Source organism: Prenolepis imparis, unplaced genomic scaffold (genome assembly GCF_030444845.1).
Source record: "Prenolepis imparis isolate NDT839.2.m4 unplaced genomic scaffold, iyPreImpa1.0 SCAF_10, whole genome shotgun sequence".
Lineage (NCBI taxonomy): Eukaryota > Metazoa > Arthropoda > Insecta > Hymenoptera > Formicidae > Prenolepis > Prenolepis imparis.
The window spans coordinates 6,373,070-6,388,186 of NW_028141168.1; the positions used below are offsets into that span (position 1 = coordinate 6,373,070).

General features: G+C 27.2%; 1 protein-coding gene and 1 pseudogene across 2 annotated transcripts; both read left to right on the top strand.

The window, feature by feature from the left end:
• The first annotated feature begins 2,974 nt into the window (after nt 1-2,974).
• On the top strand, nt 2,975-5,995 carry LOC145941571 (lipase member H-like). Its single transcript, XM_083047720.1, has 7 exons — nt 2,975-3,106; nt 3,199-3,256; nt 3,327-3,475; nt 3,594-3,839; nt 4,905-5,156; nt 5,502-5,655; nt 5,807-5,995. Exons 1-7 carry the CDS (start codon nt 3,025-3,027, stop codon nt 5,886-5,888), a joined length of 1,023 nt encoding a protein of 340 aa, XP_082903846.1. The 5' UTR covers nt 2,975-3,024; the 3' UTR covers nt 5,889-5,995.
• Nucleotides 5,996-9,161: 3,166 nt separating this feature from the next.
• LOC145941614 (lipase member H-like) lies at nt 9,162-12,726 on the top strand (annotated as a pseudogene). Its single transcript, XR_014426190.1, has 5 exons — nt 9,162-9,677; nt 9,796-10,038; nt 11,148-11,297; nt 11,706-11,862; nt 12,565-12,726. The product of XR_014426190.1 is annotated as a lipase member H-like (transcript).
• Nucleotides 12,727-15,117: the final 2,391 nt, after the last annotated feature.

The window sequence follows — 15,117 nt, forward strand, 5'->3', positions numbered from 1 at the left end:
GATTAAGTCAGACATAGGACGAAATGATGAGATAATTTCGTTGCATGAAAATAATTAGGCGAGAAATTCTTTATATCTATATAATATATATATATATATATATATATATATAGTGGCGGATCCTGGGGTGGAGGGGTAACCCCCCCTCCTTGCAAATTAAAAGAAACAGTTTTGCTGAATTTATTTAAAAAATATAAATAAAGAAAAACAAACATTAAAAAGCTATCGACGTCGTTGATCCTGGAATAAAAGCTAATCATAAAACCAAAAATATTAAATAAAATAATTTTGCAAACCCCCCCCCCCCATTATCGACGTCAGGATCCGCTAGTGTATATGTGTAAGAGTAGAATTTGAAGCATGAGACGAGAAGAGTTTTGAAGTTTTCCGACGATATTCTATCAATCATGATAAAACTTCTGGAAAAAATCTTAATTGTAGATTAGAAAGAATTTAGCTTCTCTCCATCTCGTTCTTTGTCTTTCCTTTCTCTCTTTCTCTCTTTTCTTTATATATCATCAAACAAATTTATTTCTTTATTTATGTAGTAATCAAAGAGAATTTCGTATCCTAAGTCAAAACAAAATGTTCGTAAGTTCTTGCTGTTCAATATGACATGATATAGAAATTGCACGAATATTACGCAACATGAAATTAATCAAGTACTGGGATACATATTACGATATGTAAATGGGAACCTAAAAGTTTCGCGCTTACTATAGACCGTAAATCTTACAAAGCTAAATAAAAAGAACACAGAATATATAATATAACAAATGTATTAAGAAATTATATTTAATTATTATATAATTTAATTTAATTTAAATATAAGTTTAATTATATTTCAATGTTATCGTAAATTGGAAACGTGCTGTGTGAATAAATATTAACTTCTTATAAAATTTTCTTTAAAAAAACATAAACCAATCTTCTCAAAATTGAAAAAGAATTGTAATCTCGCAAATGCGCGACATTTTCTCGATCTAAAATTTTATATTTTTCAACTTAAAGTCATTCTTATTGTAAAAGAAAAAATATAAATTATCCAAATTCATTTTGTTTTCAAAATAAATTCGAATATCGGATATCGATGATATGTAGCGTATACATAGACAGAATAAAGAGATTATTTATATTCTCGACACTTTTATTGATTAGAATAAATATAATAATTTATTTACCTACACGAGGCAGCAGTTTCTATTTTTCAGAATGGATTAGTAAAAATATATTCGCAGAATCATATATGTTTATAAGTACATATAAATTTATTTTATAATAGCAATATAAAGTTTTGTGTCATCTTTCTAATGCAAAATAAATTTTTTAATATGTATATAAAAGGCGTATTTGTGAAGATTATTCTGGTTTTTCTAGTTTTATTAACAACTTTTTTGAGAAAACATAGTAAAAAAAAATAATTATTGATTTTAAAGTGCATATGCGAAAGGCACTAAAAATATCTGTATATAATTTTAACAAAAATTTAAAAAAATTTTAATTGGTTATTATTTTAAAAAATTAAATTTATTTGTTATTCTAAAAAATTAATATATTTTTTAAGTTTGATAAACAAAATTTGATAAGAAATTTGATTATGAAATTTTATTAAGAGAAAATTAAAATTGATAATACTCGTGTATATAATAAAGTATATATCTACGAGATCCATAAGAGATAAACAGAAATATTAATAATATATATAATGATATAGATAATAGTATCTCACTTTAAGTTTTCACAACAGCAGCATGTTTTTACATTTTGTAGATAAAATATAATGTAGCGCATTTTGAAACGCAATATTGTTCCAATTTATAGTTGTGCCATGTCTTGCGTAAACATAGTGTGCTGGGTGTTTTAAAAGTAATAGTAAAAAAAAGGCATATTCTATAGATCAAAAGGAGGTAAAATTGTCTTATAAATATATATCCGGATGCGTACCGTCTTTGAGTTACATTCTCTCCCCTCTAAATTTTCCGAGAAAATTTGAATTTTCTGGTATATCGTTTAAAGTTGGGCATCGAATTTTACGAAAATTATACATATACATATCCTTGTGGGTTTTATTCATTTTTGTTGTAAAAAATTGTCGAATAAAATTTCGAAGAGAGTTTCAAAGAGGAAGGGGGAGAGGAGGGACTATATTTCAATGTGACAAACATTTATGTGTAAATGCAATAAATTTGAAACACGTTCACATTTTATAACGAAAAATAAAAAAATATTTTTGTCTCTTTGATTTTCTTACGACAAATGGTTTTTGAGATAATCTATCTAAGAATAAAGACACCTGTATCCTCATCTTACGGACAAGTTTTACGCAAATTGCCTATGTAGTTCGCACGCAGAGTACTATTCACTCAATCTACAACCGATATATGACAAAAAATAAAAGCAAAAATAAAGAACCAGAAGAAAGTATTTATGTTATTTTATGATATGATCAAGTTATTTTAGTTTGTTTTCGTCGATGATTAAATAATGTGATTACTGCGTAACCACATCACTATTCAACATAAGTTTACAGTGATGGTTTTTTCTCTTTATTTAAATTTATTATGTTTTCAATGTTACAAATTTGATTGTTTTTATAAAATGGCAACGTTTAATTTTGAAGAACGGGCTAATAATCATTTTATATACGGACGTGCTATAGCAATGCCTTAAGAACCCGGCGTCTTTATAGCGAAACATTTCCGAATCGTCGATCCACTTCCAAAACTTCTAGAATTTTCTAAAATAAATATTTTGGGACATCCTGTATATTATATAATGATAAAATATATTTTAAATATTTGTAAAATATTATTTTTGTATGATAAGACATACGCATAGGATATTTACATAATTATTTAACTTTTGTAATTTATATAATTACCATTTTTAATTACCGTCATCGATCGATAATAAAGCAAAATGATAAAGATGCATAATATAAAAGACAGTACCTTTCAAATTCACTTCATTTGTTAAAAATATAAGTGTAACTTTTGCAATTCACAGATATTTTTTTCGTTCAAAATGTTAAGATCGGCTATATGCTATTGTTTTGTGTTATACCTCGTGATTAAGATAGCGTATGGTCGAGAAAATAAAACTTGTTGTAAAGATAATCATTTTCTTCTGCAATATCTTTTGGCATATATTCACAAACATCAAAAATATGAAAATTAATGCATATGTAATTCTTTGTAGGTAACCAATCTTTGGATTCAAACTTTGGGACTGGCGTCAATCTCGTCTATTACAAGTGGTTCGTATCTGCTTCCGATTATCTTGAAATAATAATTACTAATAATTACTAATCTAATGTACTTTTTCAGCAATAACGAAACTCCTGCAACAATTGACTTTCCCATCACAGAGCCACTGAAGTTGTTAGGTGTTTTGGATAAGACTAAACCAGTAATTTTTTTCATATTTGGATATTTGCAAACTACTGCAAACAGTCCAATTATTCAGCTAATGCAAGGTATCGGATTTTTATATAATATTCTATTATATTATTATTAAATTATTAAGAAATTTAATTATTGTAATAAATATCAAAGCAAAACGATAAAAATTTTAATAATTATTTCCATTAATAGCACTTTGTTATGGAAGAACGGATAATGTTGTATTAGTCGATTGGTCCAAATATTCATATAACATCAATTACGTGACTGTCTTCAAAAACGCTCAAAAAATAGGCATTTTGTTAGCTCAAAGTATACGACGGCTAGTGGATAATGGACTTAACGTAAAAAATATCTATCCTATTGGATTTTCCTTGGGTGCTCACATAGCTGGCTTTATTACCAAATGCAATAATTTCACATTACCTCGTATTACAGGTATGTAGTTAAATTTAAAATCTTAAAAACGTACAAGAGTTTCCTGATTGATGGTAGAAATTGTGATAATAAATGATAATTGTGTATGTGTAACAAGAGTGCTTTTATTTGAAAAATTAGATATTTTATCTAATAAATAATCCGTTGTTATATCGAGTGCTAAATTATATGTTATTATTAACAATGTAAAAATTTTTTTTCGCTAAGGTATTTTATATATATAGACAAAATTTGTGTTACCATCTCTATATTAAAATAATTTAATAATAACTTTTTTAAATAATATTTGATAGAAAAAAAGAAACGTAATTTTTCTCATTAATTTCATTTTTATTATTAATAATCCTTGTACGTAATTAATCAATTGTTAAATAACTCATAAATGGATTCTTAATCAAGTTCTTATAAAAAAATTGACAACTTCATTAAATAACACTGGTCGACACACAGAAAGATTTAGAGATTCCATAAGTGTTTTCTTGTAGATATTTTAGAGCTGATTTTTAAAATTCAATATAGCAGATCCAATATATATATGACAGATCAAAAATTAAAAATTTGATTCCACTTTTATTATTAGTGATTGAAGAAACTTTTACATATTATTTTTTGTGAAAAAAGTGAATTATGATATTTTATTGGTTTTACCGAACCTCTAAAGATTCTATATTAGTATAAGGAAAAACGAGAAAAATTATGTTTTCAATCTTATGACTGAATTTCTTTAAACTCCTTAGTTTCGATTTTTTTTCGTATTTTTTACGTAAATGTAAACTATAAGTCTTAAGCTTTATTTTGAGCGATCGTAGCAATTTTCATCACATGCCAATTAAAAGTTAAACCTTACAGAAAAGTATAAGAAATGCCCAATTTCGCATTTTTAGATTAGGCTATCTCGAAAACCTGATGCGCAATTTTTACGGCCGAATTCGTAATCAGCGCTAAGAAATATACCAGAAATGATTATTTAGATCTCCGAATCTAACAAAAAGTCATTTGTCGATCAATGTAATCTGCAATTTAACATCCAAAAACCATCTCAGTGAAAAATTATATTGTTTATAGGATTGGACCCCGCAAATCCTTTTTTTACTTTTTTTTTTTCCTTTCTGCTACCTTCTGAATGCTATCTCGAGCCCTCAGATGCGGTATGGGTAGATATTATTCATACGGACATGTACGGATTTGGCGCCCCTGCTGGTATGGGAACAGCGGAGTTTTACGCGAACAAAGGCACTGCTTTTCAACCCGGTTGCCCATTTCGTGATATTTCAACCAATATTTCTTTCAACATAGTTCAAACATTTCTTTCACTGGGTAATAATCGAAGCTATTAAATACGTCATTAAAACTCTTTGAAAATATAAATTAATTTCAGCAAATACAAATTACCTTTAAATACTTTACTTTACTTTAACAATAACATTCATGTCTTAATATATTTACCATAATATGTATATGTCAATATTTTTTTTTGTTATTTAAAAGATTTTATAAAAATGTAAAAAAAATATAATTTGTCAACTACGGGTCGATCACTGCTTGAAGTGTTCGAGAAATTAATACAAAGAGAATTATAAATTGCAGCATCGAACCATATGTTACAATGTTACAAAGACTTAAGTTCCTAGTTGCCTTCTAATTATTTTCTTTTGTTACTAGTCTTTTGCAATCACCGAACAGCACTTCAAGTATATGCAATATCAAAATGTAAACCGGAAGTATTTACTGCAGTAGAGTGTGACTCGTATAATAATTATAAAAATTGTATGTCCAAAGGCAATCAGACCAACGTTGGATATACTGCATCAGATGTGTAAGATAATTAATATTTTATTTAATTATTTTGTATAAACAAGCAAACACACACATATACACAAACATATATACATATATATTGTATATAAATAACTTATGAAAGAAAACTTTTTATGTAACAAATATTAATTTGTAATATGTTTTTGTAGACACGGACACTTTTTTTTCAGTACAAAAAATATAACCATAACGGAAAAATATATCTCTAAAATCTGTAAACAATATCTCTAATAATACTATAAGAATGTATATTCTAATACTATAAGAATGTGTATTCCCTGATAAAAATAACAAACCAGATATAAATATAAAATATATATAAAGAAAGATGCACAATATTTAGCACAATTTATTGATATCTCCCTCATCATTTTTTGTTAAACAACCAGTTTTTAGCAAAAACTTAATATTATATTAATTGTAGTCAATTATGTATTTTTATAGATTAATTGAGGCATGCGTATTCTGACTGCGTGCAATCGATTTCATTTTCGCGACAACGATTCGATATCGAACCGTCGCAGAGTTGTGATAGATCGGCCGACCGAGTTACACGTGTTTATATTTCTCTTTTACGTACCTATCTCTAAATTTACCGTTCGCTAACGTATTATAATAACGACTTTCGGAAAGATACTTATAGGCCGGTATTCATAGTCGGTTCTTATATTTAAGACTGCCTTAAGTACAATCTTAAGATATGATTAACCAATCACAGAGCCGTATTTGCATCTTAAGACATTACTTAAGACGGTCTTGAAATAAGAACGGACTATGAATACCGGCCATATATTCTATTTCACAAATTATATTGGTCAGATTATCCAGACATTAATCAAAATTAAATTAATTGATTTACATTTTAATATTGTATTTAATTTATTTTATTTGTCCCACAAGACTGATTCATCTCTTGCCACAAAATTTAGATGATATATTTATCCCGAAATACCTACTATTACCAGAAAATTACAATCATTCACTCATACAAATTCCGCTGCACAGAATTTGCATACCTTATGTAAGAGTAGAAAGTGGAACACAAGATGAGAATGTTTGCATTTTTGAAGTTTCTAGCTACACTAAATTTCTATCAATCATGATAACTTCTAGAAGAAATTTTAATTGTAGATCAGAAAGAAGAATTTAGCTTCTCTCCATCTCATTTATTGTCTTTCCTTTCTCTTTCTCTCCTTTATATATCGTCAGAAAAGTTCTCTCCCTATTTGTGTTGTAATCAACGAGATTATTTCGTATCACGTGTTAGAACAAAAGTTATGTAAATTCTTGCTTTTCGATATGACATGATATGAAATTGCATGAGAACTTTTGGCATGAGAGTTTCGCGACATAAAATTACTCCAGTTCTAAGATACATATTACGGTATGTAAACTGAAACCTAAAAGATTCGCGCTTGCAACAGACAATAAATCTTACAGAGCTAAACAAAAAAAAACACAGAATATATAATATAACAAATGTATTAAGAAATTATATTTAATTATTATATAATTTAATTTAATTTAAATATGAGTTTAATTATATTTCAATGTTATCGTAAATTGGAAACGTGCTGAATTAACTTCTTATAAAATTTTCTTTAAAGAAACATATATCAATCTTCTCAACATTGAAAAAGAATTATAATCTCAAATGAACGACATTTTCTCGATCTAAAATTTTATATCTTTAACTTAACATCATTCGTTTGTAAACAAAAGATATAAATTATCAAAATTTATTTTGTTTTCAAAATAAATTCGAATATCGAATATCGATGATATATAACGTACATAGACAGAATTAAGAGATGATTTATATTCTCGACACTTTTATTGATTAAAATAAATAGAATAATTTATTTATCTACGCGAGACAGCAGTTTCTATTTTTTAGAATCGATTGATAAAAATATATTCGCAGAATCATATATGTTAACTACATATAAATTTTGTAATAGCAATATAAAGTTTTGTGTCATCTTTCTAATGCAAAATAAATTTCTAAATATGTATATAAGAGGCGCATTTATGATTATTCTGGTTTCTTTCTAGTTTTATTAATAACTTTTTTGAGAAAACAAAGTAAAAAAAAATAATTGTCTATGTTCAAGTGCATATGCGAAAGGCACTAAAAATATCTGTGTATAATTTTGACAAAAATTTTAAAAAATTTTTATTGATTATTATTTTTAAGAAATTAAATTCATTTGTTATTCTAAAAAATTAATATATTTTTTTTCTTATCAAAGTTTGATTGATAAACAAAATTTGATAAGAAGTCTGATTATGAAATTTTATTTAAAAAAAATTTAAATTGATAATACTTGTATATATAATAAATTACATCTACGGGATATTCCATAAAATAAATAGAAATATTAATAGTATATATAATGGTATATATAATGGTATATAATAGTATAGATAATAGTATCTTACTTTAAGTTTTTACAACAGCAGCATATTATTACATTTTGTAGATAAAATGTAATGTAGCGCATTTTGAAATGCAATATTGTTCTAATTTATAATTTGTGCCATGTCTTACGTAAAAATAGTGTACAGAGTGTCTTAGAATTGATAGTAAAAAAAGAGGCATATTCTATAATGTAAAAGAAAGTAAAATTGTCTTATAAATATTTGTCCGGAAGCGAACCTTCTTTGAATTATATCCCCCCTCAAATTTTCCGAAAAAATTCGAATTTTCTATATATTGTTTAAACTTGAACTTTGAATTTTACGAAAAGTATACATACATATATCCTTGTGAGTTTTATTCATTTTTGTTGTAAAAAATTGTCGAACAAAATTTCGAAGAGAGTTTCAAACAGGGGGAGCAGGAGGAAGGACTATATTTTAATGTGATAAAACTTATGTTTAAATGCAATAAATTTGAAACACGTTCACATTTTATAACAAAAAATTAAAAAGTATTTTTATAAAGAAAGAACAAAGAAAGTATTTGTTATTTTATATTATTATCAAGTTATTTTAGTCTGTTTTCGTCGATAATTAAATAATGTGATTACTGCGATTTAATATAGGTACAGTAATTGTTTTTTTCTTTTTATTTGAATTTATTACGTTTTCAACCGTTAGAAATTTTATTGTTTTTATAAAATAGCAACATTTAGCTTTGAAGAACTGGCTAATAATCATTTTACGTGCTATAACAATGCCTTAAGAACCCAATGTCTTTATAGCGAAACATTTCCTAATCATCGATCCACTTCCAAAACTTCTAGAATTTTCTAAAATGATTATCTTGGGACACTCTGTATATTATAAAGATAAAATATTTTTTAAATATTTTAAAAATATTTTTAAAAATATTATCGTGTATGATAAGACATACGCATAGGATATTTACATAATTACTTTAATTTTGTAATTTATATAATTACCATTTCGTCATGGATCGATAATAATAAGAAATGATAAAAATGCTAATTGTAAGTATAAAAGATAATAACTTTCAAATTCACTTCATTTGTTAAAATTAGTATTGAAAATATAAATGTAGCTTTTGCAACTCACGGATATTTTTTGTCAATGTTCAAAATGTTAAGATCGGCTATATACTATTGTTTTGTGTTATACCTCGTGATTAAGAAAGCGTATAGTCAAGAAAATAACACTTGTTCCTGTAAAGATACTCATTTTCTTCTGCAATATCTTTTGGTACTATATATTGACAAATGTTAAAAATGTGAAAATTATTGCATATAATTCTATGTAGGTGACCAACCGGATTTAGACTTTTCGACTGGCGTCAATCTATTACAACTGGTTCGTATTTGCTGCCGATTATCTTAAAATAATAATTATTAATAATTACTAATCTAATGTACTTTTTCAGCACACACAATAACGAAACTCCTGCAACAATTGTCTTTCCCATCACAGTTGAGCCACTGAAGTTTTTACATGTTTTGGAGAAGAAAAAACGAGTAATTATTTACATTATTGGATATATGCAATGTGCAAACAATCCAAATGTTCAGTCAATGATAGAAGGTATCGAATTTTTATATAATGTGCTATTATATTATTATTAAATTATTTAAAAATTTAATTATTATAATAAATATCAAAGGAAAACAATAAAAATTTTAATAATTATTTCCACTATCAGCGCTTTGTTATGGAAGAACGGATAATGTTGTATTACTCGATTGGGGCAGATATTCAATTGGCCAATACCAAATGGGCTTTAAAAACGCTGAAAAAATAGGCAGTTTGTTAGCTTATAGAATACAATAACTTGTGAACAATGGACTTAACGTAACAAATATCTATCCTATTGGATTTTCCATAGGTGCTCACATAGCTGGCTTTATTACCAAATGCAATAATTTCACATTACTTCGTATTACAGGTATGTAGTTAAATTTAAAATCTTAAAAACGTACGAGAGTTTCCTGATTGATGGTAGAAATTGTGATAATAAATTATCATTGTGTATGTGTAACAAAAGAGCTTTTATCTGAAAAATTAGATATTTTATCTAATAATCCGTTGTTATATCGACTGCTACATTATATGTTATTATTAACAATGTAAACATTTTTTTTCGCTAAGGTATTTTATATATATAGACAAAATTTGTGTTAGCATCTCTATATTAAAATAATTTAAAAATATTTTTTTAAATAATATTTGATAGAAAGAAAAAGAAACGTAATTTTTCTCATTAATTTCATTTTTATTATTAATAATCCTTGTACGTAATTAATCAATTGTTAAATAACTCATAAATGAATTCTTGATCAAGTTCTTATAAAAAAATTGACAACTTCATTAAATAACACTGGTCGACACACAGAAAGATTTAGAGATTCCATAAGTGTTTTCTTGTAGATATTTTAGAGCTGATTTTTAAAATTCAAAACGATAGATCTAATATGACCACAGATGTCTATACTAAACAGATAGACATCTATAGACATCTATAGTATAGACATCTGTGAATATGACAGATCAAAAATTAAAAATCTGATTCCACTTTTATTATCAGTAATTCAAGAAACTTTTACATATTATTTTTTGTGAAAAAAGTGAATTATTTAATCTTTAAAAATTCTGTATTAGTACAAGGAAAGACGAGAAAAATTATGTTTTCAATTTTATGACTGAATATCTTAAACTCCTTAGAGTTTCGACCTTTTTCATATTTTTTACGTAAACTACAAGTCTTAAGCTTTATTTTGAGCAATCGTAGCAATTTTCATCACATGCCAATTAAAAATTAAACCTTACAGAAAAGTGTAAAAAATACCCATTTTCGCATTTTTAGATTAGGCTATCTCGAGAACCTGACATGATGCGCAATTTTTACGGCCGGATTCGTAATCAGCGCTAAGAAATGTACCGGAAATGATTATTTAGATCTCCGAATCTGACAAAAAGTCATTTGTCAACCAGTGTAATCTGCAATTTGACATTGTATTAAAAAATCTTTTTAGTGAAAAATTATATTGTTTGTAGGATTGAATCCCGCAAATCCTATGTTTTATCCTCCTGGATGCTATCTCAAGCCCTCAAATAACACGCCATGGGTAGATATTATTCATACGGACATGGGCAAATTTGGCAACGCTACTGGTATGGGAACAGCGGAGTATTACTCGAACACAGGTACTCAACCCGATTGCTCATTCTCTCCTCATGAAATTCCCACCAATATACTTCCAATCGGTAATAATCGAAGCTATTAAATACGTCATTAAAATTCTTTGAAAGTATAAATTAATTTCAGCAAATATATATACAAATCATCTTTAAATACTTTACTTTAATATTAACATTCATATCTTAATATATTTACCATAATATATATTATATCAATACTTTTTTTGTTATTTAAAGGATTTTATGAAAATGTTATAAAAAAAATTTGTTAACTATCGATCATTGCTTGGAGTGTTCGAAAAATTATTACAAGGAGAATTATTCAAAATTGCAGCCTCCATCCATTTCAATACAATGTTACCAAGACTGAAGTTCTCTATTTTGCTCTAATTAATCTTTTTTGGTTACTATTAGTTATTGACAGTAATGAAGGAGCAGTCAAAATATATGCAAGATCGAAATGTCAACCTGAAGAATTTATTGTAGTAAAGTGTAACTCACCTGTTAATTATAAAAATGATACGTGCAAAGGCAATTTGCAGACTGGCGTTGGATATTATGCATCAAATGTGTAAGACAATTAAAATTTTATATAATTATTTTGTATAAAACAAACAAGCAAATACACACACACACACACAGAGTGTTTAAACTGAGTAAAAAAATCTTAGTAAATACGAGTATATAGATCGTAAACTCAATTGTTTCAGAGATATAAACAATTTTATATATTACTATTATGACTAATAATGGTTTTTACGTGTAATATATGAAGGTTTACCTCGGTGTTTTTACAAATCTATTTTACAGAAGGTGTTCCATATGTCCTCCTTCCATTACAATGCACGCTTGGTATCATTCTTCTTAAAGAGTTGCGAATTCTCGAAAATTTCAGATATTTGTCGGATTATTTGACAAGCATTCTGTTAGAAAAATATACTAAGCATGTATTGTAAAGGAAGGAGGGCATATGGAACACCTTCTATAATAGGTTTGCAAACGCTGAGGTAAAACTTCATATACGACACGTAAAAGCCACTAATTAGTTATAATAGTAATATATAAAATTGTTTATATCTCTAAAACGATTGAGTTTTCGAACCTATTTTTGTAAGACTTGTTTAATCAGTATTGTGTGTACTATCTACCATATAAATCTTGAATTTTTTTTTAACACCCTATATACACACGTACATATATGTATACTGTATATATAACTTATGAGAGAAAACTTGTCATGTGACAAATATTAATTTGTAATATGTTTTTGTAGAAGCGGAAAGTTTTGTTTTAATACAACAGATATATCATAAACCGATGAATATATAAATCAATGATGATCGATGAATATATTTATAAATATCTTTAATAATACTATAAAAATGTGCATTTTCTCTGATAAAAATAACAAACTAGATATAAATATATAATTAAGAAAGATGCATAATATTTAGCGTAATTTATTGATATCATCATTTCTTGTAAGACAACCAGATTTAAGCAAAAAGTTAATATTATTGATATTTAAATTTTACTTATAAAATTTTTAATATTTTATCAACTCTAATATCTCTATTAAGATATCAAGAAAACTCTAATGATCGTGTAATAGTATATAATAGTATATAATAGTATATAATAGTATATGTAATAGTATATAATAGTCTTAACAATCCTATTTGCTGACTAGAAAATGAGTCAGTGAAAAAACCGATATTTGAGGAACGTGACCTAATCGAATGCATCGATAGCATTCGTAATTACGCGCTATTATATATAAAGTAAATATATAAAGTAAATATTATATAAAAGACACATTCTCGAAAATAGCTTTCGAAGGTATCTGATATATACCTACGACGTACATTAAGTGCCCGATTTTGGAGCATTTGGTAAGCTACGTAAAAGACAGTGTCTTTTCGTAAAGAAAAGAAAAGCTCATTATTTATCCGGCGAGGAAAAAGCGAAGTATGGAAGGAATCCAGTTTGTATCTCACGTGGCTGCTTTGCACAACGCGTAACGTAGAATCGTCGACAGGGTAAAAAAAGGGGCAGAAGAGGGAAGAAAAAGCTCGTACGTGCTGAGAATCGCGAACGCATGTATGAGACATGATTTTTTTCTTTTTATTCGTGCCAACATTCGCGGAGTGTATTTGTTCAAGTGGTATAGATATCGGTGAACCAACCCTTTTCCCCTTCCATTTAGGTGCAAAAAGTTTAAAACTTCTAAAAATCAAAAATACAGAGAGAGCGAGAGCGAAAAAGAGAGAGAGAACGAATAAAATCACATACTTCTATGTGGTCAGACTTTTGGGGAAAAAACTTTTTTTTTACTTTCCAATTGTAATTCTTTTTATAGTGATATCGTTATTAAATAACAATGCTTTGGCCATATAAAAATATTATCACATATTGTAAAAATCGCGTATCATGCATTATAAAAATATTATAATATATTATATATTAAATATAAAATATTTATTAAATATATAAAATATAAAATATATTATATAATATATAATATAATACATAATATATTATATATTATATATAAAAATTAATATGCTCGATAAAGAGTATGAATACAGATAATATTTATATTATATTTCAAAATTTTGAAAAGTAGACACAACTCCTTTGTAACATTTTTGGGATTATTAGTATTAATGTAGATGCTCCTCATATATGTATATGCCATAGGAATCAATATGTGCCTTCTATGAATCTGAAGAAAAAACAAGCAGGATAGAATTTACCTGCGCATGATCGACATATCAAAATTCCTCAAGATCTTGGAGTTCCCTTTTGCAGTTTCACTCGCTTGTTAGCATTCGCGGAATTTATCACCTTCCTTTTATCCCTCTCTCTCTCTCTCTCTTTCTCTGCTCACTCTGAAACTTCTTCAAACCTCAATCCGCGATGCGAATGGAAAAATACCGAGTTTCTTCGTGAAACGAGGAGCCAAAGGGAGAAAAAGGAAACTTTTAACTGTGTATTTTCCGCCTCATTATACTAATTAGATGGAACCAGGTTACTTGTATCGAATACAGATTTTATATAAATTACTCGTAATCTTCTCACGTTATTTGATGAGTAACAGAAATGCTCCATTATCGAATCAATTCAATTAATATCAATGTTAGATGATTAAAGAATAAATCATATATTGAAAAGAGATATATCTTCTCACTTTCAATAAAAAGACACAATTTTCTAGAGTTGAAGTTTCTCGATAATTCAACATTGACTTTTTACAAATTACCTTTCTTATATACACGAATCATCATCTTTAATGAGAAATTTTTCCGCGTAGTAGAGTATCGTTATCAAAATATATATGACCTAAATTTCGAAGTAGAATAAATATACATTGAAGTGCGTTTTAATATTTAAAAAAATTGATTTTAATAATTAAAATAAATTTTGATGGACGGCTTAAAAATCCATTTATAAAAATAGTATACAAATCCTTGAAAATGACGAATAATTCAGAATATATATTATTTCTAAAACACAGGAATCGCATTTACAGTTCGCGAAATTAATTAATATGACCGGAGCCTCATTTAATCTTGGCAATTCTTGTCCGAGTACCGGCGTGATTTAAGATCATCCCTTCGGCTGATACATTTTTATGATAATACCCGACGATATAAATTTTTAGCTCAACAGCTATTATACTGCGCTGGCACTGGAGGACGTAAACGCGCAACATCTAAATCACATTCGCATTAGAGGTGGATATTTAATCATTAAAATATCGCGTGCGGCTGCAGGTGCGGCAAATGGCATTAAAACGATGGACCTAAAACGCGTCCGAGGAATA

What these genes read in the sequence shown, in the direction of transcription:
- LOC145941571 (XM_083047720.1), top strand. Translation starts at nt 3,025, where the DNA reads ATGTTAAGATCGGCTATATGCTATTGTTTTGTGTTATACCTCGTGATT. An exon ending in AATCTCGTCTATTACAAGTG is followed by an intron (nt 3,257 to 3,326) that starts GTTCGTATCTGC and finishes GTACTTTTTCAG; the next exon opens with CAATAACGAAACTCCTGCAA. An exon ending in TCAAACATTTCTTTCACTGG is followed by an intron (nt 5,157 to 5,501) that starts GTAATAATCGAA and finishes TTTTGTTACTAG; the next exon opens with TCTTTTGCAATCACCGAACA.